Source organism: Panulirus ornatus, chromosome 3, assembly GCF_036320965.1.
Source record: "Panulirus ornatus isolate Po-2019 chromosome 3, ASM3632096v1, whole genome shotgun sequence".
Taxonomy (NCBI): Eukaryota; Metazoa; Arthropoda; class Malacostraca; order Decapoda; family Palinuridae; genus Panulirus; species Panulirus ornatus.
The window spans coordinates 28,606,532-28,633,481 of record NC_092226.1 but is presented as its reverse complement, the minus strand read 5'-3'; the positions used below and the strand labels follow the sequence as shown (position 1 = coordinate 28,633,481).

General features: G+C 41.4%; 1 protein-coding gene and 1 long non-coding RNA gene across 5 annotated transcripts in view; one reads left to right on the top strand and one right to left on the bottom strand.

Annotated features, from left to right (window-relative positions):
* The window catches only part of LOC139761658 (cell adhesion molecule DSCAM-like), a 123,750-nt gene that overhangs the window by 36,909 nt on the left and 59,891 nt on the right, over positions 1 to 26,950 (bottom strand). For both annotated transcript variants that reach the window (XM_071685984.1, XM_071685976.1), the window contains 2 exons: positions 15,720 to 15,928; positions 269 to 315 (listed from right to left, as the gene is read on the bottom strand). In XM_071685984.1, the coding sequence (XP_071542085.1) occupies positions 269 to 315; positions 15,720 to 15,928 (256 nt within the window). The remainder of the gene's footprint in view (positions 1 to 268; positions 316 to 15,719; positions 15,929 to 26,950) is intronic.
* LOC139761679 (uncharacterized) lies at positions 8,584 to 10,147 on the top strand. 3 transcript variants are annotated; one of them, XR_011715589.1, is made up of 3 exons: positions 8,584 to 8,637; positions 9,652 to 9,752; positions 9,856 to 10,147. It is a non-coding gene; the product is annotated as an uncharacterized lncRNA (long non-coding RNA). The 3 variants fall into 3 exon arrangements; XR_011715593.1 differs by lacking the exon at positions 8,584 to 8,637 and adding an exon at positions 8,709 to 8,733; XR_011715594.1 differs by lacking the exon at positions 8,584 to 8,637 and adding an exon at positions 8,792 to 8,816.

Sequence of the window (26,950 nt, the reverse complement as noted above, 5' to 3'; positions counted from 1 at the left end):
TATGACCGTGTGAGGTTTTCAAACTCATCTGAGATCCGGTGCGTCACGTGCTACGTATGATGACCGTCAATTGTTTTAAATAAGATTCTTCCGGTTAGTCTGCCCGCAAGGTGGCCTCACCACAGCGCACGTTATGGGGGAGGAAAAAAAGAAAAAACCCCGAGTGTTGAGGCCAGGTATCAGGTGATATTGTGATAACAATCTCTGGCTGCAATTCGTTTGCCGCTGTGACCCAACAACAACACTGACATATGATACTGCAACATACCTGTACTTGTTCACCGTCAGCACCTCCTTGTTACGAGTCCACGTCACCTGGGAAACAAAGAAAAGGAAAAATCATGTGGCTGAAAGTAGTACACGGATCCAATTTCCCTCTTTTTTTTATATATTTTAATATATTTATATATTTTTTATATTCTGTTTACGACATCCGTGAGCGGTGCACACTAGGAGGTCTGGTAATGCAAGCCCAGAGGAGGGAAGGCCTTCACAGTTGATGATCTACATCACACATCATGCAGGAGGAACGCCAGCGCTTCTCTGTGTACAACACGTCAGTCTTGTGTGTGCATCTTTCCCGCGTGCAAGTGTACGTGCGTTCATGTATAAACTGACCAATTTATATTGTGATCCAAGAAGCTTACATTTCATGGATGAATAACACAGGTTCCTCTTCCTACCTTAGGTTCTCTGGCTATCTAGTGTAGTATCCTATACTCCAGGAGTCACATTATCGGACAGCAAGACTCCAGGGATCACATCATCTAACACTAGGACTCCAGGGGTCACATCATCTAACACTAGGACTCCAGGGGTCACATCATCTAACACTAGGACTCCAGGGGTCACATCATCTAACACTAGGACTCCAGGGGTCACATCATTTAACACTAGGACTCCAGGGGTCACATCATCTAACACTAGGACTCCAGGGGTCACATCATCTAACGCTAGGACTCCAGGAGTCACATCATCTAACACTAGGACTCCAGGGGTCACATCATCTAACACTAGGACTCCAGGAGTCACATCATCTAACACTAGGACTCCAGGGGTCACATCATCTAACACTAGGACTCCAGGAGTCACATCATCTAACACTAGGACTCCAGGGGTCACATCATCTAACACTCTGACACTAGAGTTCACAAGAAACTCTCGGAAATTAGGGATCACATCATCTAGCCCTTACACTCCAGAGCTCACATCATCTATCACTCGAACTACAGGAGACACTTCGCCTAACATTTAAGCTCTGGGAGTCACATCATCTAACATTCGGACTCCAAGGTCACATCATCTAACACTTGGACCCCAGAGGTCATATCATCAAACATGGGCTCCAGGAGTCACATAATCTAACACTCAGACGCCAGGAGTCACATAACCCAACACTATGACTCCACACGTCACATCAACTTGCAACTGCACTCCTGGGGTCACATCATCTGAAGATTCGGACTCCAGGGTCACATCATCTAACACTTGGATCCCAGGGGTCACATCACCTAACACTTGGAACCCAGGGGGTCATATCATCTAACACTTGGAACCCAGGGGGTCATATCATCTAACACTTGGAACCCAGGGGGTCAATTCATCTAACACTTGGAATCCAGGGGGTCATATCATCTAACACTTGGAACCCAGGGGGTCAATTCATCTAACACTTGGAATCCAGGGGTCATATCATCTAACACTTGGAACCCAGGGGTCACATCATCTAACACTTGGAACCCAGGGGGTCATATCATCTAATAGTCGGACTTTAGGAGTTAAATCATCTAACAAACAGACTGCGAAGGTCACACTCTTCAACAATAAGACTCTGGGTGTCACATCATCTAACACTCAGACAGGAGGACTCACATCATCCACCACTCACACTCCAGATGTAACACCATCTAAGAAGCAGATATGAGTAGTTACGTCATCTAACATTCGGACGTAAGGGGTTAAATCATCTGACATTGACACGCCATGGGTTACGTCATCTAACATTCTAACATAAGGGGTTATATCATCTAACATTACCACTCCATGGGTTACATTATCTAACATCCTAACATAAGGGGTTATATCCACGCCATGGGTTACATCATCTAACATTCGGGCACACAAGCAGCCAGCTCTCGGGAACGAAAGCCAAAGTAATACCTGTACAAGAGGGAAAACGAGCCAACACTGCGGCGGATGGCCAGTGGGTCAAGTTTTGTAGTTAGCGTGATAGAGTTGATAAGTCGGACCGCTTTCGACTCCTCATCTCTGTCCAGTAAGGCTACAGAACTAGAACTACCCCAGATGAGAGCAATACACCATATAAGGACGAATCAAACCCTTACATAAAACGGAGCAAATGTCCAAAGAACAACAACAACGAAAAATTCGACATGTAAACAGGACCCTCAGTTTCTTACAGGCAGACTTTTACCTATTGCCGCAATGTGGGGTTTCCAAGACAGTGTGGATGTCACAATAACATCAAGTATGTTTACTTGAGTTGACGACGTGAAATTATAAAACCGTCGAAGGAGAGAAGAAAGTTGCGAGTAATTTCCGATTTGAGAGATGGCCAGAAACTTGGGTCATGGAAGAACCAAACTTGACTTGATTTCGTCTACCCTACCGAGGTATCCTGTCCAAGTTTGGAGTTTACTGAGGAGGTTGTGTCGAGACGAGCTGCGGATCGAGTGAGAGACGGAGCAGACTGTGGAGGAATGCAGTGTTGAGTGTCAGGGAATGAAAACATCTGATCATTATTTGTTGAGGAAAGGAAATCGCTGTTGAAAAAAAGGATAAATAGTGCGGGGGACAGGACAGAACCTTGAGGGACACCGCTGTTGAAGGTGAAAGGGTAAGAGGATGATCCACTTACATCCACGAAGACAAATCAGCCAAGGAGGAGACGAAATATTAAGGAACAAATTAAGGGAGGGAAGCCAAATGAGGGGAGGTTAGAGATTAGACCCCGATGCCATACCCTGTCAAAAACTACACATGACTACCTAAAATCTCTCGGGGATGATGCCCAAACATGAGTAAGATATGAAAGAATATGACCAGTGGAATTTACCTAAGTTACGGAAGCCATTATGTGGTCGGAGGTAAGAACGTGAGATTCGAGATGTCTGAGGATATGGGAGTTTTGAAGAGATTCAAAGACTATAGAAATAGTACATTTCAAAGCAATGGAACGATAGTTGGAGGGGTTAGAACGGTCACCCTCCTTAGGGATGGGATGTACCAACGTATGATTTCAAGAAGGAAAAGTTATGGTTTATAAACAAACTCAATAGATGAACAAGCATAAGAGCAAGCTCAGAGGCACACTCTTTCAATACACGGGGATTGGGGGCCATCATAACCATAAGCGTTGTTCGTGTCCAGAGAAAGAAGCGCTTTTCGGACAGTCCGAAAGAGATTACGAGAAGAGGCATAGGGTTAGTATGAGGAGCACCTGGGATGAATCCAAGGTAGAGTAAGAGGAAAAACATTAACCAAAGAGAGTTGCTTTGTCTACAGGAGAGACAGCTACAGTACCGTCAGAACAGAAAACTGAAGGAAAGGTAGCGCGACAGAAGTTGTTAGTGATACCCTTGGCTAAAGACCAGAAAGATCTATCAGTGGACGACAGTGGACGACAAGTTATTACCATTCATTTGAATGAAGGAACGCTTTGCCTCGAGGATAACGTAGTTGCAATGACTACGGGCAATGGGAAATATCAAATGGGAGTGGGAGGAAAGGAAGTTCTTCCAAGCCCTATATGTCTGATCCCTTGCCTGAATCCCCTCAGAACAGGAACGGTTGAACATGGATTGGATGAAGACGTCGTCTTGGAGGACGAGGGGATAAATGCTTTCATTCCCGCAACAATAACATCTGCTATAAGTAAGGCGGAGACAGAAGCATCACCACATAAGAGACCATAATTTACCCAACGAAAGTCAGAAAAAGAATTTTCGTAAATCATTCCAGTCAGCTTTGTTGTGTAGTATATTTCCATGAAAGTCCCTCTGTGAACAGTATATTCCCACTGGAGTCCCTCTGTGTACAGTATATTCCCACTGGAGTCCCTCTGTGTACAGTGTATTTCCACTGGAGTCCCTCTGTGCATAGTATATTCCCACTGGAGTCCCTCTGTGCACAGTATATTCCCACTGGAGTCCCTCTGTGAACAGTATATTCCCACTGGAGTCCCTCTGTGTACAGTATATTCCCACTGGAGTCCCTCTGTGCACAGTGTATTCCCACTGGAGTCCCTCTGTGCACAGTATATTCCCACTGGAGTCCCTCTGTGAACAGTATATTCCCACTGGAGTCCCTCTGTGTACAGTGTATTTCCACTGGAGTCCCTCTGTGCATAGTATATTCCCACTGGAGTCCCCCTGTGTACAGTATATTCCCACTGGAGTCCCTCTGTGCACAGTATATTCCCACTAGAGTCCCTCTGTGAACAGTATATTCCCACTGGAGTCCCTCTGTGTACAGTGTATTTCCACTGGAGTCCCTCTGTGCATAGTATATTCTCACTGGAGTCCCTCTGTGAACAGTATATTCCCACTGGAGTCCCTCTGTGCACAGTATATTCCCACTGGAGTCCCCCTGTGTACAGTATATTCCCACTGGAGTACCTCTAGTTCTAATTAGATATAACAATAGACATCGTTTACCTAATAGTAACACATCACTACGACTCCATTTCTGCCACTAACACCTTCATCATTTCAGATCTCTGTAACAAAGGTACACAAGTTGAGTTCTTCATAAAATCAGAACAAAGGTAGACTGTGTGGCAAATCTGTGGGTAAGATGATGACTGCTCAGGTTGAGCCGTCCAGGTAACGGTGTCACTGTTTTTAATGAGACTGACCTGATCTAGTTCATCTAGCTCTCATTGTCTCACTGTCCTTAACGAGAATCAATCTCAGTGTTCTGCGTTCTAATATCCAAAGCTTATGACCCAGTTTTGGAGAAAGTGAGACATGTCATGACTAGCTGGATCGATCAAAATAACACAATGATCTTTTTTTTTCATGGTTATTATTAACTAATTTGTTGTGTATGTACAATGTAATTCAACAACACCCTTCATAATAATACCATCACCTACATATCTACAGAAGAAATGGTCAACACCTAAATACTTGCTCTTAAACGGCTTCATAGTTTTACGTAATAGCAACAAATTACTGTGAAATCAGTGGCCCTTCTTAAACATCTTTAGGATCAAAACACATTTATGTGACCTGAATGTGGAGAGAGTTTGTTACCAGAAGTGTGAGTCACAATCTCCAGGGATTCCCTCTTCACTTCACATCTCGTTATAATCCTTAAGATCGCGTTCACTCTCAAGGGCCACGTTTGTGCTTGCTGCAGCACAGGAACATCTACTGCTCGCCATCAGACTCAAGATCTCTCTATACAATAACTTTCATTTGTATTTCAAATTCCCCCTCCTCCCCCAAGGCCCAACTCTTTATTCTATTCTTAATTACCCGAGGACCAGTTTCTACAAGAGTCCTGGGGTTATCCAGCACCTTTCTGAAGGTTCCTGCAGCCCAAGGCTGCTCCATTTCCAGCAGCAGGGAAATGTGAACTCCTTTGAGAGAGAGGTTCTTTGACGAGACTGCACTTCCACTGATACAGCCAAAGGTGGATCTTTATCATCAACAGCAGCGAACAAGTGACTCACTTCCCAAACCCTCTCATCCACAACAGACCGCATACTTGCCCCTCTCTCCAAAACTCTTGCATTCACCTCCCTAACAACCCCATCCATAAAAAAATAAAACAACCATGGAGACATCACGCACCCTTGCCGCAAACCGACATTCACTGGGAATCAATCACTTTTCTCTCTTCCTACTCGTACACATGCCTTACATTCTCGATAAAAACTTTTCACTGCTTCTAGCAACTTGCCTCCCACACCATATATTCTTAATATCTTCCACAGACCATCTCTATCAACTCTACCATATGCCTTCTCCAGATCCATAAATGCTACATACAAATCCATTTGCTTTTCTAAGTATTTCTCACATACATTCTTCAAAGCAAACACCTGATCCACACATCCTCTACCACTTCTGAAACCACACTGCTCTTCCCCAATCTGATGCTCCGTACATGCCTTCACCCTCTCGATCAATACCCTCCCATATACTTTCCCAGGAATACTCAACAATCTTATACCTGTGTAATTTGAATATACTGTTTTGTTTTTGCTCAAGGTCTACCAAGCAGTTTTCCCAACTTCAAGTGGGCACGGTCTATAGTATACATGGCACACCACCTGAGTCCTGAGTGGTGTGCCTCTGAGTTAACTCCGATCCTCCTTCGATTATTCCGTCTCTTGTCCACAAACTCAGACTTCCATCCTCTTGGTGCACTCCATCCCCTAAGAAAGACAACGATTCGAACCCTTTCAAGTATCGTCCCACTGTTCTTACCTCCGCTCTTCTCCATCGTCTTTGAAACTCTCCTCAACTGAGTTTCTCGAGCTTTTAGAATCCTATTCCTTTTTATTCACCCATATGGCTCTGGTAGTGCAAGATCTACATACGATCTTCCTCCCGCGTTCCATCTCTGCTCTCCTCTCGGGGATTTTAGTGTATCTGTTCTTGTGGACCCGACTCGACATCGCCGACGACCAATTTAACAGGGTGAGCCACAAGTCTTTGCTCTCCAAAGTTCATTCCTTTGGCTTTCTTTTTCCTTCTTCCAGCAATCAAAGATACTGAAGGGGCCCATGATTAAGATAGTGAGGGGTGCACCAATCAAGATAATGATGGTCTCCATGATTAAGATAGTGAGGGATCCAGCAACTAAGATAATGATGGTCTCCATGATTAAGATAGTGAGGGATCCATCAACTAAGATAATGATGGTCTCCATGATTAAGATAGTGAGGGATCCATCAACTAAGATAATGATGGTCTCCATGATTAAGATAGTGAGGGATCCATCAACTAAGATAATGATGGTCTCCATGATTAAGATAGTGAGGGATCCATCAACTAAGATAATGATGGTCTCCATGATTAAGATAGTGAGGGATCCAGCAACTAAGATAATGATGGTCTCCATGATTAAGATAGTGAGGGATCCAGCAACTAAGATAATGATGGTCTCCATGATTAAGATAGTGAGGGATCCAGCAACTAAGATAATGATGGTCTCCATGATTAAGATAGTGAGGGATCCATCAACTAAGATAATGATGGTCTCCATGATTAAGATAGTGAGGGATCCATCAACTAAGATAATGATGGTCTCCATGATTAAGATAGTGAGGGATCCAGCAACTAAGATAATGATGGTCTCCATGATTAAGATAGTGAGGGATCCAGCAACTAAGATAATGATGGTCTCCATGATTAAGATAGTGAGGGATCCATCAACTAAGATAATGATGGTCTCCATGATTAAGATAGTGAGGGATCCATCAACTAAGATAATGATGGTCTCCATGATTAAGATAGTGAGGGATCCATCAACTAAGATAATGATGGTCTCCATGATTAAGATAGTGAGGGGTGCACTGATTAAGATGGTGAAAAGCTCGTTCGGTGACTGAAACAATGAGGAATCCAGGATTAAGAAAGTGATAATATGCAGCGAATGAAGATACCAATACCAAGATATAATCTTGGGAAAAGCGTCACACACTTCTGTCAAAGGTCTAGAGTAAGACTGGTCTAAAAAAAAAAAAAAAAGAAAAAAGAAAAGGAAAAAAGACGAACAAAAGACGAAAAAAAAAGGAAAAGGTGAAGTAAATCAAAGAAATCTTTTAAGCGATAATTATACCGGGTCTTGATGACGTTGCTTGTGTTGAGGAAATGTGGCAGAAACCTTAAGGTAAAACCCAGAAAGACTCATATATATATATATATATATATATATATATATATATATATATATATATATATATATATATATATCATTTGCACCTTTTTCTCATGTACAAACGTTGATCTCTGAGGCAAACGTTATTTTCATATATCCGGGTCGCCCAAGGTCATCCTCCAGTTTTAACTTGATTCCCTTTGCCCAGATGTACGTTACAGGAAGGTTAGCTCCTTATTGCTTCAAAGATTTATTCTACATTTTCCATCACCAGATTTATTCTCTTTAGTCTATGTTACTCAAGGCCTTTGACAGAGGCGTGGTACACTATTGTATGGGTAGTGATGTATTCAGTGACTGGAGCTACCATCTTCACACAGGAGTGTCCATGTCCCTATGGTTGGCCATACGGTGTCCTGGGCCATGATTGGTCACATGTTACCCTGCACCACGGCTGATCACACGTTGCCCTGTACCATGATTGGTTCACATGTTCCCTTCAATCATGGTTAGTCACGTCATGTACCATGATCAGTCACGTCATGTACCATGGTTGGTCACGTCATGTACCATGATCAGTCACGTCATGTACCATGATCAGTCACGTCATGTATCATACTTGGTCACATGTCCTGTACCTGTTCTTGTTTATATGTTGGCTGTAAGATGGTCACCTGTTCCGGCTGGCCTGGGGAGGAGTGGCCACCACAAGGGATGGCGGCTGGTATATAAAGCAGCTGACCAGGATGTTGTCATCGTCAGTCGGAGGCAAGACTAACTCAGGTAACGCCGACGTGGCTCTGAGGGGAAGAATACTTTCCTCCTTTGAAGTATTGTCTCTCCAAGTTTGCAAGTAGCCTGAGACCCTTTCCATAGCAGGTGTTGTAGGAGGGTGGGACCGGCATCATTTTCCAGCAGTATCATATTGTAGTGATGTGTGAAGTTGTGTGCTTATGTTACAGGTATTGATCCTTATGGACAGGTGACAACTGTGTTTCTTTATTATGTTGATCATGTGGCATTGGTGGAGTGTTGGGAGGAGTGAGGGTGCTCCAGGAACCGAACCTTAACAAGATTCCTCTCACTGTTGTGATGGTGTTGGAGCCTCAGAGATTAACATAGGAAGTTGACACAGGACCTTCCTACATCACGTTATACTTGATAGCCATAAGTAACTAACCGTCCTGACTGACATGTGTTAAATTAACGACCAGAATCATCGTACACTCTACGTGTCAGGATATCTTATCTTGCTTTGTCTCACTATACTTAAGTTCCCTCACAAGACTTAACATATTTCCCTGACGTACACCACATACCTACTTTCTTTGAAGCTTTTCTCTCTTTCTCTGGAAATATATATTCTTGTGTTCTCATTGAGGAGCCATTGTCCATGACTGGAGCCATTTACATGAAAATACGATCTTGGATATGCCTCTCTTGGTGACACTGACGTCAGGTTTGTGCAGACATGACATATAGAGCTGCCTAGACTGTGGTTCTGAGGTTGGCAGACAACCTGGGCCCCACCATACAACATGAGCAGCTCGGCAATAAACACAGATGTTTAGATAGAGAATTTCTGGAAATGTTTTCATGAATGTTAGCTCCCTGCCATTGACGGTGATAACACATTAATGTGCAGATTAGATCTAATATTTAGAAAATTGATATCTTAAATGTTACATGAGTAAATGTCTTAAGTATTGCTGAAATTAAGTAATGAAATTAAGCCAAAGAACAGGCTGACTTGCTTGACGGTTTGGGTCAGTCACTGAGTGGTTCCCTTCCACATAGGTCAGAATTTTGTTGAAAGATGAGAGGAACGCTGGCAGTCCTGGTGGCGGCGGTGGTGTTGATGGAGTCAGTAGCTGTACAAGGACAGTACTACGGGCCAGGTAAGTGAATATAAATGAATGGCTACATTATTCATGCTATAAGACTTGCTGCTTACTTCTCACATGTCCCAGAAAACCTATACTAAGATATGGCTTTCGACAGGTGGCGGTAGAGGTCGCTGTCCCAGGAATTTTTCCATAGCAACTGCCTTCTTTCCCGTGGGAGAAGCTCCGGATGAATGCACCCCGTACCAACCCAGATGCAGACCAGGCTTCCTGTGCTGTGCAGACACTATAGTTACAGGGAAATATTTCTGTCTCAGGCCAGTTTTTGGCGATGGTCCCTTTCCACACTAATCATGAGGAAGACACAAGAACTTTTTTTTTATGAGGCGCTTGATCAGCTTGAAGCTTTGTCTCAAGTCACTTGATGATGAATAAAATTATTGTGAAAATTATTGTTTTCCTGAACCTTTATTTTGTCCTGGTGAGACTAGAGTAGGATCACCAGAAACATTATTTCATCTTGTTTACCTGACGTTATTGTGAAGAAATGAAAGTAACAATCCAGTAATGTGCAGGAATGTGTTAATGAGACAAAGAACTATGGCTCAGCCAATACTTTTAACAGCTTAAGTTCTTGATTACAAAGTAAGTTACTGTGAATGTCCAGATCTTTGACCTAATCCTCAGGTATAAGGTCAATCTGTCGCATCGTCGTACTCAAGGGGTTAAACAGAGCTGTTACAGAAATAATTAAGGCGTAATTGGAGAGAGGGATGAGCATGCCAGTCTGTTGGGGATGAGAGGGCCTGGGAAGTGAGACACTTGTTGTTTGCCAGTGATACAGCACTGATGGCTGATTCAAATGAGAAAATGCAGAAATTGGTGACTGGGTTTGGAAGAGTCTGTGAAAGGAGAAAGTTGAGAGTAACTGTCAATAAAAGCAAGATTATCAGGTTCAGCATTGTTGAAGGACAAGTTAGTTGGTATGTAAATTTGAATGGAGAAAGGGTGAGGGAGGGGGCAAATGTTCCGGGAGCGATGAAGAATGTGTGGAAGTAGAGAACGTTATCTCGTCGAGCAAAGATGGGTATGTCTGAAGGAACAGTAGTTACAGCAATGTTATATGGTTGCGAGGCGTGGGCTATAGATAGGGTTGTACGGGGAAGGGTGAATGTGTTGGAAATGAAATGTTTGAGGAAAATATAAGGGTGTGAGGTGGTTTGATCGAGTAAGTAATGAAAGGGTCAGAGAGATGTGTGGTAATAAAGAGTATGGTTGAAAGTGCAGGTTAGGGTGTTTTGAAATGGTTTGGATATATAAAGAGAAAGAGTGAGGAAAGGTTTACAAAGAAAATATAAGTGTCAGAAGTGTAGGGAACAATGAGAATTGGCAGACCAAATTGGAGATGGAAGGATGGAGTGAAAAAGATATTGAACGATCGGGGCCTGAACATGCAGGAGGGTGAAAGGCGTGCGCGGAATAGAGTGAATTGGAACGATGTGGTACATTGGGGTCAACGTGCCGTTAATGGACTGAACCAGGGTACATGAAATTTCCGGGGTAAACCATGAAAAGATCTGTGGTTTCGGTGTATTACACATGAGATCTTGTGTATGGGTGTGAGTGGATGTAAACTTTCTTTGTTTCCTGACGTTACCTCACTGATGCAGGGGATGGCGATGCTAACGAAGTCGTTGAGATCAAATACCCGAGTCAATCGAGGCGCGTTTCTGAGCCTAAAATCGACACAGGTACGGATGGACCTATGGTGCTTGACGGCATCCAGAGAGCTGAACGAAGCTGTTGAAATGAAATACGCAAGTCAGTCGGGGCGCAGTTCTGAGCCAAAAATCGACACAGGTACGGACCTGTGGTGCTTGAGGACGTCCCGAGAGCCGAACGAAGTGGTTGAGTGAGATGAAATACCCGAGTCAGTCGGGTCACTTTTCTAAGCCTAAAATAAAAACAGGTACGGACCTGTGTTCAATGGGAATTCAGAATTTTCATAAATCTATTACAGAACTGAATGTCCTGAATATGTTTTTGTGTCCACCATTGTAGTATTATAGCTTTTACACTTTGCTTGGGAGAATCGATATACAGGCGCCAGTAACAAGACTGGAAGTCTTTACTTAACGTCTTCGCGAGACCTGACATATTACTGCCGTATAAAGTGATCAACATTTTGAGATAGAAAACAAAATGACATCCAGTATGTCTACACCAGTAGAATGCCTCACGAACGAGTAGGTTCCATTCTTTAAGCCTAGTTCCAATAAGGTCAGGTAATTCCTTCGGTACAGCTTAATCTCTCCCTGAATAACTTTGATTAGCTTGATTTGCTACCAGAATAAACGATTTTCATATAAAAAGTATCCCAAATCTGAATTTAAAGTAGACTACTGTCACTGAAACGGCATGCATCTGAATTAGATTCCCCAATATCAAAAGGTGGCTGTGATACAGGAATTTGGCCAGAATGCAGCATAGGGTGCAAGACAGGCAAAAAGTCTTTATCTTGTATCCTGACCCAACTGTCATGGAAAAATAACAATGATCAAGATGGTTTGTAGGATCTCTCACTATATCATGGTGATTTAAAGATAGAATGTGGCGCCCATGATTTGTCCAGGTCACTAATCATACAGTCAAAGTAGGCTTGAGAACTTATTTTAACGTGTCCAGTTATTTAGCCTCATTTGCACAAGCATACCCTCCACAAATGTAAGAAAACGTACTGGGTTTAATTTGTTCAGTTTATAGGGATAACCAGTGAAAATGCATTAGTACACTTACGGCATACACACATGCAGGAATAATTGCATGATTAACAATAGGTAAATGGTTATAAACTGTCATTTTTGTTATAAAACGTGTCTGTGTTAAAACCAAGCCTAGCAGTAAAACATAAATACTTTCACCTATCTCTGACGTGGTAGATCTATAATAAATATAAGCATGCAATCTTGTACGATAAGTTTTATAGGGAAAAAAAAATTATACAACTTTCCGTGCAGACAAGGAATAAACTGCACAATCATAAAAAGAGATATAAGGAAAACCTTTGACAAAGTGTGGACTACCGGCCTACGATACAAAGTAGTACAACAAGAAGGAATATCAAGCATCACAGGTCCTCTGTGTAACTTTCTATGTCATTTCTATGCCGTCGCACCGAAGAAATCATCAACAACTCAGCTTTTCGACGTCACTCAAAATTCCCTCTACTACGAAGGGTACCCCAGGGCAGCGTCTTATCACCAGCACTATTCATAACTTACACCGCTGACATTCCCCCACCAGCTGATGCCGTGAGGATGGACATATCTGTGCAGATGACGCCGCGCATAATGTAGTCTCGAACAACTAGATTTGCTTCTCGCTAACTGTTCTAGTGTCAAGTAGCGGGTACTAGAATCTGCTTAAGTGTGTGTGTGTGTGTGTGTGTGTGTGTGTGTGTGTGTGTGTGTGTGTGTGTGGGAAGGGGGGGGGGAAGGAATTATGAACTTTCAGTGGGGTTATGAATTCGCAAAGACAATTATGAAAGTGCTATGTAAGTACACACTATCTCAAGAGAAGTTAGCGGCTTTTAAATCATTCGGATGATAATTTCTATCCATGATCAAATTCTTGAAAGTGAAAACAGCTACTGTACAGAAGTAAACTTATTATCAGACCAGCGACCGGTTTTAGATTAATATAATTCTATATAACATGGTACAGCCGACAGATTTTGCAAAGACAACAGTCTTAATAAACACGAGTTATCGGTTGAAGCTATTTCATTTATCACTCGCGTTATAATCATTTAAATTGTTCTTTATTCGAGGGACTAAAATAATTTGAAGAGTATCTTAAAATCATTATTATTGTCATTACAAGGCCTGAGTGGAGGAGGGGTGATGCCCCCCACCCCATGAATACGCTCATTACGTCAAGCAAAATAAGTGACCAGCGAAATACATGACCAGCCATACTGCGTCTGATATACATGACCAGCCATACTGCGTCTGATATACATATGTGACCAGCCATACTGCGTCTGATATTTTGCATGACTAGGAGCCAAATACGTGAGCGTTGCGAAATATATAACCATCAATATTTTCTAATTGCATGTTTAAAGAAGACCCGAACTGTATCATTATTGGTTACTGATGAGATTTAGGGCTCGTATTCAAGAATCAAACGACAGGAGGTTGACTTTGCGAAAGCGACGAAGCTTCGCATCGTCGTATTCCAGAACGTGGTAATGTGCCGCAGGGCGACGCTGATCGGCTGGCTGGTATGACTATGTGATGAATTATTATATCGTTGCAAAGGTGACCTTCGGAAGGGGACCCCCCCCCCCTTGCGATGAGGCTTTACGACGGAAAATAATCGTTAACAATTACATATTTTATCTCTTAAATGATTATTTATGCATTAAACATATTCGAAAATATTATTATCTTATACTAAAGAGATAGGAATTCGAATAAAACTTTCAGGAAAATATTTTTCGAGACTGGTGCGAGTCTTACCGCTACTTGAGAGTCTTTGGCAAAATATAAGTATTCTTAAATATATATATATATATATATATATATATATATATATATATATATATATATATATATATATAGCATTAATGGGATGGCTTTGATTAGCTTACAGTAAAAATACGACGCTGCTGCGTAAGGCTGCAAAGACTCGTCATACTAAATATACTTTCTTTTTATTAGTTCAATTTACTAAATCATTTCAATCTACTTGTACTATACATAACAAAATGCAGCGATCAAATGAATAATAGTTTAAGAAATCCACGGGAAAACAGCAGCAGAGGAACGAACTCGATATTCGTTATGTCCATTCGAGACGCCTGGCCTCGCCCGGGAAGACCACACAAAAGTATGACCATCGACTGAGAGGACAGACACCGCACGCTACAATAAAGAAATATTTGAGTCCAGTTAAAGAGATGAAATGTGAGATTAACTGAAAGGGATACAAGACTGTGTTTATAATAGTTTTAAATGAAATGTGAGATTAAAATTAAGGGACATGAGAGTGAGGGAAAGTGGTCTGTCTGCTATAGGCTAGAGAGGCATGATAGTGGGGGGCACGCTGAGTGGTAACACGGGACGAGGTAAATATGATACTTAATAAGTTAAGTTGTATGTAATTAACACACATTAAATCATATACATAAATCGAAATAAGAAGGTTGCATTGAAGTCAATGACTTTTAATTTAGGGGTCCGTATGATTGCTGTCTGACTCCCGATCATTTAGGGTGCCATTGTGTGAGGCTCACTGTACAAGGTGTAGTTGTCTAAATGGAATATACGAAAAAGGTGCTGAAATTACGGAACAAGGTGCCTTTGGTTATACGGGGATTAGAATTCGAAATACTTTCTGACCCAGTCTTAAACAATTTCCTTGTAGTTATTTGACTTCCTGTGTTCAGAAAAGTTGTGACGAACAGCCTTAAAAGATACTCAAACACCCTTTACATCACTGTTCTGTACATCCTGGTTGTCTTTACCCCATTTGGCCGTCATTAATACCCTCGGCTGTCACCACTTGCCGCAAATTCAGCAAAATAAACTATTGTACCAAGTACCGCTTTTGTCATTACCCAGAAAGTACGACGAGGTTTCGAAACCTGAGGTGAGCTGCGTAGCATCCCCGATCCCTCTTTACCATCCCAACCAAACACTCAGTAAATTTCCATCTTCCTACTCTACTTGCAGCTGAACATCCACTTCTCCGACGTCCTTCTCACCCTACCCTGGGTGGGTCCTAAATCCGATCCTAAGGTCCGTGTGTCCGGAGTCCTTGGACATACTTCATCCACCTTACATCCTAAGGTCCGTGTGTCCGGAGTCCTTGGACATACTTCATCCACCTTACACGGTCTTTAAGGATCCATAGCTGACAGGCCATTTCCCTCATTAAACTACCCTGCATCACTCCACTGCCCCTATAATCTTAACCAGATCCATTACGGTACTGAAAGTTTATGACTGTACTCACCGTGACTCCACCTGCGTCCTCCACGGTGCAGTTGAGGGTGACGGAGGAGCCTCTAGATACCACAAAGCGAGAATATGGGCCTGACACTAGCCTGGGGCCCTGAGCTACCTTCTCCTCCGCCTTCCTTACTGCAGAGATATTGGAAATGGAGGGCGGAAGATTGATAGACGGCCGAGACCCGTCCACTTTCAACCAAGGGAAGTCGTAATCTGAAGATGACAATGGCGTAATTCAGTGCTCGGCGTAACACACACTAAACTATGCAACATTATGGCAAATGTTCAGAAGGCTAGTGTTACACAACTGTGAAATAAACAAACTACAAATACTACAAAGAGTGGCATATCTATGGGAACTTTACAGATCATATGAAGTGAAACATGGCAATGCACCACTCCTCACTTTCCCTTTTGGTTTGCTTACCAGACGACAGATGGCTCTAACCGACAGTGTGTCGTTCTGTAATGCTAATCTAATTAACTGTACGTAGATGATACAGACTAATCTTACTAAAGAAAGAATGAAATCCTATAAAAAAAAACTATACTGATTATAATCCTATTCGACTTTGTGGTAAGTGTTGGCCTCCACTTGAAGCTCTTTTCGTCTTTTGTTTGAACTTAAGTGAGAGTTAGTTTGTTGGGTTTGACGACCAGCGAGTGATAGGGAAAGCCATTAGTTCTGCACATCTTTTTACGTTCTATGATATGTTTACAAAACATTTACAAAACTTTAATTCTTAAAAATAGGAACTGAAGAGTGCAATATTAGCACGTACCTTCACAGTACCAGAATATCTATGAGGGGTAAGTTAACAGTTATGAAGATGTAAATCGAAAGGATTTGTTATTCAAATACATCATAAAATCAGAATGTTTTCGTGAAGTTATTACATGAATGTCACGAGGATAAATGGACAATATATTCCACCAAAGTTGCATACGATAAAATATATCTTTAATTAAAATTACATTTTGATCACATCTATCTTTTCAGTAGAATAACCATTCCATATGATCCATCTGGGTGTAAACCATCTACCTTTTTTGTCGAAATTTATGTTGTTTTGTTTCAATAATCATGAATAAGTCTTTCTGGTATCAAGTGTACTTTTGATAACGCATCTCCTATTGTTAAAGATTTATTGTGGCGGAATGATTAATATAAGGCTGAGGTGGGTGGGTGATCAGTGGCATTCATCCACTACCTTGCAACAAAAATATTTTTCTCTTTCTACAAAGCGACATAAAACGGCGTCTCCCGAGGAGCTTCGTCCACCTATCTCTTCGAGATAAATAGACTTAGCAGGTTTGTCTGCCCGTTCGTTGTTTCTGTCAAGTAATGATATTACATGTATAGCCTAATGTATGCAATTCATTGCAATGCGAATTTATATCCGATTTGCATCATCTGAACCTGAATATACAGCGTTAAGCGTTGACATAGAATCTGACCACATTCTAAGTAAAAATTACTGCTTTAGAAACAGCAAAGTTATGGACAACATATAAATGGTGCGTAAAACGAGCTTTAAGGAATTCGCATCCACACATTCATTCCTCTTGGAGTCGTCAGCGTTGATGTGAGTGAATTATAATTGTTATATATTCAATGTTCCCAAGTCAGTGGTGGAGCTCCACCCGGTATGCATCTACGTCTATGTCTGTTCCTGCGCATAAGGACGTGTAATCTCACGGCCAGAAGCCTGGCGCCTCTCAACAAGGAAGCCATTAAATGGCGACATTCCACACAAACGGTGTTCATGAGCTGTGCCTCCACTCATTAAAAGTTTACCCTGAAGTGAGGGTGTTCCGGGACTTCGCCTGCTTGAGAGCGCACCGCGAGTGAAAAGTTAATTTTGGCGAGGCTGTATCATTGTCAGTTGCGGAAACATGAGTAGTCTCGTCAAAGAACTTCTTGCTTCAAAGGAGTCTATACCGTCTCTGCTAAAGAGTGATTCGCAGCCTTAAAGCTGCAGGATCCCCTGGATAAGGGATCGCGGGGTTCAATCTCTTTCGAGAAGGATCCTGGAGTTGTATAGTAATGAAAATAATAAAATGAAAGGCGCGAGGTAGGATGTCGAGAGTTCTCTTCCTAACCGTCTTAACACCGTCCATGGTAAGGTATTCTCGCCGAGTTCGGTGATGAGGCATATTCGCAAGAACTTCTCCACTAGTGACTCGTATGGGAAGTGGTGAGAGCGTTGCACGACCCATTACGACATCTCTTATAGATCACATTCAGCCTCGTAGGCGTGATCAGTGTGTGCCATAGTCTAAGCTTTAACCTAATAAGGGACTTTAAACACTATCAATATTCTCTATCGACTTCCCTGATAAACATTTTATAACAATTTCCTTATATATTTGTTACTCCTATCATAGTAAATCCAAGAAATTCATTGAATTTTGAAAATAGATATCTTGTGATTATCTACAGCGCCTCAACAAAGTGGAATTATTTTCTTTTAATCTGTTTCTAAAAATTGTCCTATCAATATCAACAGACATACACCCAACCCCGAATCTGGGTTCCTGAGACGGCCCCCATCTTTAGGGGTGGGAATGACAATTAAGATATTTTGTTAATTCAAGTGTCAGTGAAACGTGACAGCTTACATATATTGTTATCTATCAATAGCTGAATCATGGAGGAAGTTTTTATGGATAGTAATGAGGATATATTATATATATATTATATATATATATATATATATATATATATATATATATAATATATATATATCCTATGAGTCCACGGGGAAAATAAAACACGAAAAGTTCTCAAGTGCACTTTCGTGTAATAATCACATCATCAGGGAAGACACAAGAGAGAAATATAACAGTCAGTTGATATACATCGAAGAGACGAAGCTAGGACGACCTATGTAAATTAGGCTTCCTGTTCATGATCACAGGCTTGAAAACTAGATAAATTTCTCTGATAACTTAGCAAAAGGGAATTAATTCCTGACCAACCCCGTGCCAGATTGGAACCAGCAGTGAAATTGAAGTTAATGACGTTAATTAGACTACACAGGACCTTCATGAATGGTAAAAGATGTAATAGGATGTCTAAGTGAGAGGGATGAGTGAATTGAAGGACTGTTAAAGATATTGTGTATAAAATGTGCAATGTAGTCGTTAGGTGGGTTTAGTACGCGAGTAAAGAGTCACGAAAGTGATCTGGATAAAACATAAAGTGATAAATAGCTTGTTCTTTAATATATTCGCATTTCGCAAGGAGGTGCGTGAGATGACAAGAGCTTGGAATTCTTAGAAAGGCGGTGGACCCTCTTGTTGACTTTTTAGTAAATTAATATAATGGAAGAGGGTGGATTCAGCCCAAACTCTGCCTTTACATGCTTCATCGACACAAGAGGAATGATAAACATGTTTAACTACAGAAATACAATCTATGAGTGTATATTTAATTTACGAAGTATATATTGAGAAGGGAAGGCATAGGTGGGAGGGCATCAATAGGGAGGAAAATATTTTGAAGTGGAGAGATGTTGGAGCAAATTATTATAGGAATGTCAGAAATACTAGAGAAAAAATTTGTATGTGGCAGTAGGGTGATAAGAAATTAATGGGAGGGTCTTAAGGATATATGGTGTTGAAGGAAGAGTTAAGAGTGGAATTTTATCAGGTGTAAGGCATGTTATCGAGGAGGAAGAGAGTAATGGATCAAAAAGAAAAAGCTTTCTCAATGCTTGAATTTGTGATATTCCATAGTAGTGTGTTTTGAAATGGTTGGGAGTGATGGAGGAAGTTGTAGAGAGTGAACAAGAAGGAGATACGGAAATGGAGATGGTAGGATACGAAAAAGATAATTGGAGGGGGATACGGGGTCTGAAAAAATTTGTGTGAGGGTGAACATGCGTGCAGGGTAAGGAGAATTGGAACGATGGTATGTGTAATTGCTGTCATGGTGACGTATATAAAGTGGGTGTCTGACTGAGATAGGACTGTGTTCCCGGATGTCACAAATGACAGCTAGAGAATGAATGTGAGAAGGCTGTGTGGTATGTTCCTTGCGTACCTCAGGATCAGCATCAAGTGAAGACAATGATACATAGAACAGAGGAAGTTGAGCCAAATCTTCATATTTGGTACCTTGCTATCTTCGCAATGCGAGTAATCAAAGAGTTAGAAAATAAAAAAAAACAAAAATGATAGAATATAACATAGATAACTCACATGAATAATATTGATGACAGAGTGGCTAGGTACTGGGAGTGGAAACGTGTAGCAAGAGAATTAGGAGTTTGGTAAACAGAGAAGAGGTAGTAAAAGCTTTGCGGAAGATGAAAGCCGGCAAGGCAGCAGGTTTGGATGGTATTGCAGTGGAATTTATTAAAAAAGGGGGTGACTGTATTGTTGACTGGTTGGTAAGGTTATCTAATGTATGTATGACTCATGGTGAGGTGCCTGAGGATTGGCGGAATGCGTGCATAGTGCCATTGTACAAAGGCAAAGGGGATAAGAGTGAGTGCTCAAATTACAGAGGTATAAGTTTGTTGAGTATTCCTGGTAAATTATATGGGAGGGTATTGATTGAGAGGGTGAAGGCATGTACAGAGCGTCAGATTGGGGAAGAGCAGTGTGGTTTCAGAAGTGGTAGAGGATGTGTGGATCAGGTGTTTGCTTTGAAGAATGTATGTGAGAAATACTTAGAAAAGCAAATGGATTTGTATGGAGCATTTATGGATCTGGAGAAGGCATATGATAGAGTTGATAGAGGTGCTCTGTGGAGGGTATTAAGAATGTATGGTGTGGGAGGCAAGTTGTTGGAAGCAGTGAAAAGTTTTTATCGAGGATGTAAGGCATGTGTACGTGTAGGAAGAGAGGAAAGTGATTGGTTCTCAGTGAATTTAGGTTTGCGGCAGGGGTGTGTGATGTCTCCATGGTTGTTTAATTTGTTTATGGATGGGGTTGTTAGGGAGGTAAATGCAAGAGTCTTGGAAAGAGGGGCAAGTATGAAGTCTGTTGGGGATGAGAGAGCTTGGGAAGTGAGTCAGTTGTTGTTCGCTGATGATACAGCGCTGGTGGCGGATTCATGTGAGAAACTGCAGAAGCTGGTGACGGAGTTTGGTAAAGTGTGTGGAAGAAGAAAGTTAAGAGTGAGTGTGAATAAGAGCAAGGTTATTAGGTACAGTAGGGTTGAGGGTCAAGTCAATTGGGAGGTGAGTTTGAATGGAGAAAAACTGGAGGAAGTGAAGTGTTTTAGATATCTGGGAGTGGATCTGTCAGCGGATGGAACCATGGAAGCGGAAGTGGATCATAGGGTGGGGGAGGGGGCGAAAATTTTGGGAGCCTTGAAGAATGTGTGGAAGTCGAGAACATTATCCCGGAAAGCAAAAATGGGTGTGTTTGAAGGAATAGTGGTTCCAACAATGTTGTATGGTTGCGAGGCGTGGGCTATGGATAGAGTTGTGCGCAGGAGGATGGATGTGCTGGAAATGAGATGTTTGAGGACAATGTGTGGTGCGAGGTGGTTTGATCGAGTAAGTAACGTAAGGGTAAGAGAGATGTGTGGAAATAAAAAGAGCGTGGTTGAGAGAGCAGAAGAGGGTGTTTTGAAATGGTTTGGGCACATGGAGAGAATGAGTGAGGAAAGATTGACCAAGAGGATATATATGTCGGAGGTGGAGGGAACGAGGAGAAGAGGGAGACCAAATTGGAGGTGGAAAGATGGAGTGAAAAGGATTTTGTGTGATCGGGGCCTGAACATGCAGGAGGGTGAAAGGAGGGCAAGGAATAGAGTGAATTGGAGCGATGTGGTATACAGGGGTTGACGTGCTGTCAGTGGATTGAATCAAGGCATGTGAAGCGTCCGGGGTAAACCATGGAAAGCTGTGTAGGTATGTATATTTGCGTGTGTGGACGTGTGTATGTACATGTGTATGGGGGGGTTGGGCCATTTCTTGCGTCTGTTTCCTTGCGCTACCTCGCAAACGCGGGAGACAGCGACAAAGTATAAAAAAAAAAAAAAAAAAAAAATATATATATATATATATATATATATATATATATATATATATATATATATATATATATATATATATCCTATGAGTCCACGGGGAAAATAAAACACGAAAAGTTCTCAAGTGCACTTTCGTGTAATAATCACATCAGGGAAGACACAAGAGAGAAATATAACAGTCAGTTGATATACATCGAAGAGACGAAGCTAGGACGACCTATGTAAATTAGGCTTCCTGTTCATGATCACAGGCTTGAAAACCTAGATTAATTTCCTCTGGAGTAACTTAGCAAAAGGTGAATTAATTTCCTGTGACACACCGGTGCCAGGATGGCAAACACAGCAAGTGGCCAAATTGAAGTTAATGACGTTAAATTCAGACTACACACGACCTTCATGAAGAGGGTAAACAGGAGTGGTAATAGGAAGTCATGAAGTGAGGAGGAGATGGAGTGAGCAATTTGAAGGACTGTTGAAAGTATTTGATGAAAGAGTGGCAGATGTAGGTCGTTTAGGCTGGGGTAGTACGCGAGCTGAAAGAGTCACGAAGAGTGGTCTGGTGAAGACAGAAGAGGTGGTAAAAGCTGTGCGTGAAATAAAATGTGGCAAGGAGGCTGCAGTAGATGACAGTGCAGTTGAATTTCTTAAGAAAGGGGGGTGACTGTATTGTTGATTGGTTAGTTAGGAATTCTAATGTATCTATGGAACATGGTGAGGTGCATGAAAACTGGCGAAATACATGTATAGTGCCACTATACAAAGACAAATGGATAAAAATCAGTGTTTAAACTACAGAAATACAAATCTATCGAGTGTACTTTGTAAGTTGTACGGGAGGATACTGATTGAGAGGGTGAAGGCATGTACAGAGCATCAGACTAGGGAGGAACAATGTGTTTTCAAAAGTGGTAGAGGATGTGTGGATCAAGAGTTTCTTATAAAGAATGTCAGAAATACTTAGAGAAACAAAAATTTGTATGTGGCATATGATAGGGTTGATAAAGAAACTTATGGAAGGTCTTAAGAATATATGGTGTTGAAGGTAAGCCGCTAGAAGCAGTGAGAATTTTTTTATCAAGGGTGTAAGGCATGTGTACGAGGAGGAAGAGAGTGAATGGATCAAAAAAAAAAAAAGCTTTCTCTCTTTCTTGAATTTGTGATATTTCCATACGTTTATGTATGTGATAATATGAAGTGAATGAGAGGAAAGGTTGACAAAGAGGGAACAAGGAGAACGAGGAGACCGAAATGGAGATGGTAGGATACTGAAAAAGATTTTGAGCGATCGGGGTCTAAACATACAGGAGAGTGAAAGGCGTGCATGGGATAGGGTGAATTGGAACGATGTGGTATACTGGGGTGAACGTGCTGTCAATGGCCTGAACCCGTATTATAAAGTGGTGTCTGACTGAGGATAGGTAGCTGTGTTTCCGGTGCATCACAAATGACAGCTAGAGAATGAATGTGAGCGAATGCTGCCTTTCATCGTCTGTTCCTGACGCTACCTCAGGAAACAGCAATCAAGTATGAAACAATGATAACAATAGAAACAGTAAGAACTTAGACAAACCTTCATAATTTGGCTAGAATATATATTTATTGTAATTTGAGATAGTATATAGAGGTCTGAATATCCTTCCAAAATGTCTGGTATCTCTCACAGTGAGTAACCTCACATGAAAAATTCGACAGAGGTGAGCTAGCGGACTGGGAAGACAGAAACTGTACCACACAAAATATGAGTTTAAACATATCTCCTTTTTGTAACGGTTACAATAGTTCTCATATCCTCATGCAGGTGCAAAATAGTATCTTGCATATTTTGACACTCCTTAAAATGTCTTCAACAAGATTAAATGCCAAACAGTAGAAACATTAAATTATATATGGTTTCTATCGTTTTCATGAAATATGTTAGATACCAGTTATCTTCTGGGTTTGCAACTAATTTTCAGTACTTCTACACAGGATCTGTTACAGTTCTTAGCTATTATGTTAGCTCCTAGTAATTATAAAGTCACTGTTGTATCTAGCTCAAAGGTACTTTTGTACTATTTTATTGCTATTTTTTACCTTGAATGTATTATGAAGACCAGCTTGCAAATAAGTATACGTAGTTATACTTTATGTGCTATCCTCGGTGACATGAAAATGTACATTAATGCCCAAAAAATCAATCTCAAACTCTCTAATTTTCAAAAAATGGACTTAAGTATTACATTCATAGAAAATGTATACTCTTTCAGGCAAGACTTTAGTAATCTCATCTCAAACTGGCCCTTTCTATTCGTTTCCGAAATGATCGATAGCCAATAAGTGTAATAACCAAATTCTTCATTAGTAGGATGCATCGTCGCACGTCATCAAGAAGGGTAGAAGTAATTCGTGCATCTGTATATGTCAAAACCTCTGTCTCCCTTAATGATATTCCAAGAAAATGAAAACCTTGCTTAAAACGCATAAATCAGACAGAGAGAAGTTGGTGCAATATGTTGATACACATATAAATTCTATATAAATGTGATCGCCAAGTAAAGTACTGTCATGAGCAAATCGTAAAAGAAATCTGTGTAGGCGAAAATTTTTCAAAAAAGTGTACTGAATTTGGATTAACCTAGTGTTGATAACTACCCATGAATTGCGTATTAGTAAAACAGTTACAATAGGCTGGTCAGGTATCGCTGGGCGCGATGCTGAGAAAAAATAAAGAGAATGGGTCGTCTTGAGCAGATTAATAAAGCGAAAACCAACACAGAGAGGAGAGGGTGGTCGTGGTGATCCTTGTAAGAATTACAAGTGTCTTTTCAAAGTATCTGTAAGACAGAACTACAAACGTCAACTTGCAATGTATATAAGTATGATGATAAGTGTCAGCAAGTATAACTGGTATACTTCGGGGAAAGTGTAAAGTGCCATAAACTGTTGGTGTGAACATTAACATTGTTCCTGTCATGGTAGCGTTTCGCCTCTCGTGTAAAGCCATCACCTCCAAACTAAACATTTGAAATCCCAGCTTAAATTTTACTACCCTGATGGCTGTAGATCAACACAAGTAACATGTTGAAGGAAAAAAAAACAAAAAACAGTCGTCTCATTACTAGAAAGACTTGCGGGACTTGGGCATAAATAACTACACCTTTGTGATATGACCACACCGGAGGGTATGGCAGGGTATACGTCACATAGTATACCACCATCAGTACAAGAATGCGGTAAACTACTGCAGCATACATACATGACAATATACTACAGGAAGGTGGTAAACTACTGGCCGACGTAACATTCTACCACGTCAGGGAATTGAGATATACCACGAAGGACACACATGACCCAGTCGCACTGAACTATCTCAAAACACTTTGGAACTGAAGAAGGCCACCACTTTCAAGGACATACGGTACGTAAGGGTCAATCTCAGGACACACAACGAACACAAACACTAAAACGACATATCCAGTTCCTAGAAGCACAGCACCCTACCACTTAATCATAGTTTATCCTCAAGGTCATTTTTATTTTTTTTTTCTCACATACTTAGCGTTACAGCCTAGCCCGAAACACAGCAAAGGCCGGCACCCTCTATATACTGAGTGTTAATAGCCTATTGGTAACAGAACTCCCAGTCAACAATAACTCCAGATGTAATCTCTACATCATCCTCTCCAAATAACAACAGACACATTACGAAGTACGAGGCAGGCCACCACAGCAACAGAGAGGTGATACGTAACATATCACCAGCCTAAAGGGTATCTTGCCAGCCTGGAGGCTGTGGCATCTGGGATACAACAAGACACAATCCTCAACACCTGCACAACGTGTTGTTACGAGATTTTTCGGTTGGTGGATGATGCAGCTTGACGCTGACGGCCTGCATGACCCTGACAGTCAAAAGGCCTAAAGCCCATACAGCAAAACAATCGTGGAGGGTGTGACACAGAGCCAGCCTGGAGGGTGTGACATAGCGCCAGTCCAATCCGGAAACACGAACCTCAGCCATCCTGAAGATGACAGCGGTGAGGAGCCTAATACACAGCAACACACCACTGGATACTTTCGAGGCTGTTTGTGACAGTGGAAGATATCAGAACATCACAGGGGTAAAAGTTCCTTAATGGGTGTAGGTCCCAGTTATCAACATCCAAGCCAAAATGGATTTCAAAAAAAACAATGCTTGATGGTACATCGCCAAATAGTAGGTGATAACAGTCTCTTGGTAGCACATGCCACAGTAAGGTATTCACCGCCAACGTTAATGAGGTCGGATAAGATTAGGCCGGCCAAACTATATATATATATATATATATATATATATATATATATATATATATATATATATATATATATATATATTGGTGGAATGCTTGCATAGTGCCATTGTACAAAGGCAAAGGGGATAAAAGTGAGTGCTCAAATTACAGAGGTATAAGTTTGTTGAGTATTCCTGGGAAATTATATGGGAGGGTATTGATTGAGAGGGTGAAGGAATGTACAGAGCATCAGACTGGGGAAGAGCAGTGTGGTTTCAGAAGTGGTAGAGGCTGTGTGGATCAGGTGTTTGCTTTGAAGAATGTATGTGAGAAATACTTAGAAAAGCAAATGGATTTGTATGTAGCTTTTATGGATCTGGAGAAGGCATATGACAGAGTTGATAGAAATGCTCTGTGGAAGGTATTAAGAATATATGGTGTGGGAGGCAAGTTGTTAGAAGCAGTGAAGTTTGTATCGAGGATATAAGGCATGTGTGCGTGTAGGAAGAGAGAAAAGCGTTTGGTTCTCAGTGAATGTTGGTCTGCGGCAGGGTTATGCGATGTCTCCATGGTTGTTTAATTTGTTTATGGATAGGTTTGTTAGGGAGGTGAATGCAAGAGTTTTGGAAAGAGGGGCAAGTCTGCAGTCTGTTGTGGATGAGAGAGCTTGGGAAGTGAGTCAGTTGTTGTTCGCTGATGATACAGCGCTGATGGCTGATTTGTGTGAGAAACTGCAGAAGCTGGTGACTGAGTTTAGTAAAGTGTGTGGAAGAAGAAAGCTGAGAGTAAATGTGAATAAGAGCAAGGTTATTAGGTACAGTAGGGTTGAGGGACAAGTCAACTGGGAGGTAAGTTTAAATATAAAAAAAAAAACTGAAGGAAGTTAAGTGTTTTAGATATCTGGGAGTGGATTTGGCAGCGGATGGATCCATGGAAGCGGAAGTGAATCATAGGGTGGGGGAGGGGGCGAAAGTTTTGGGAGCGTTGAAGAAT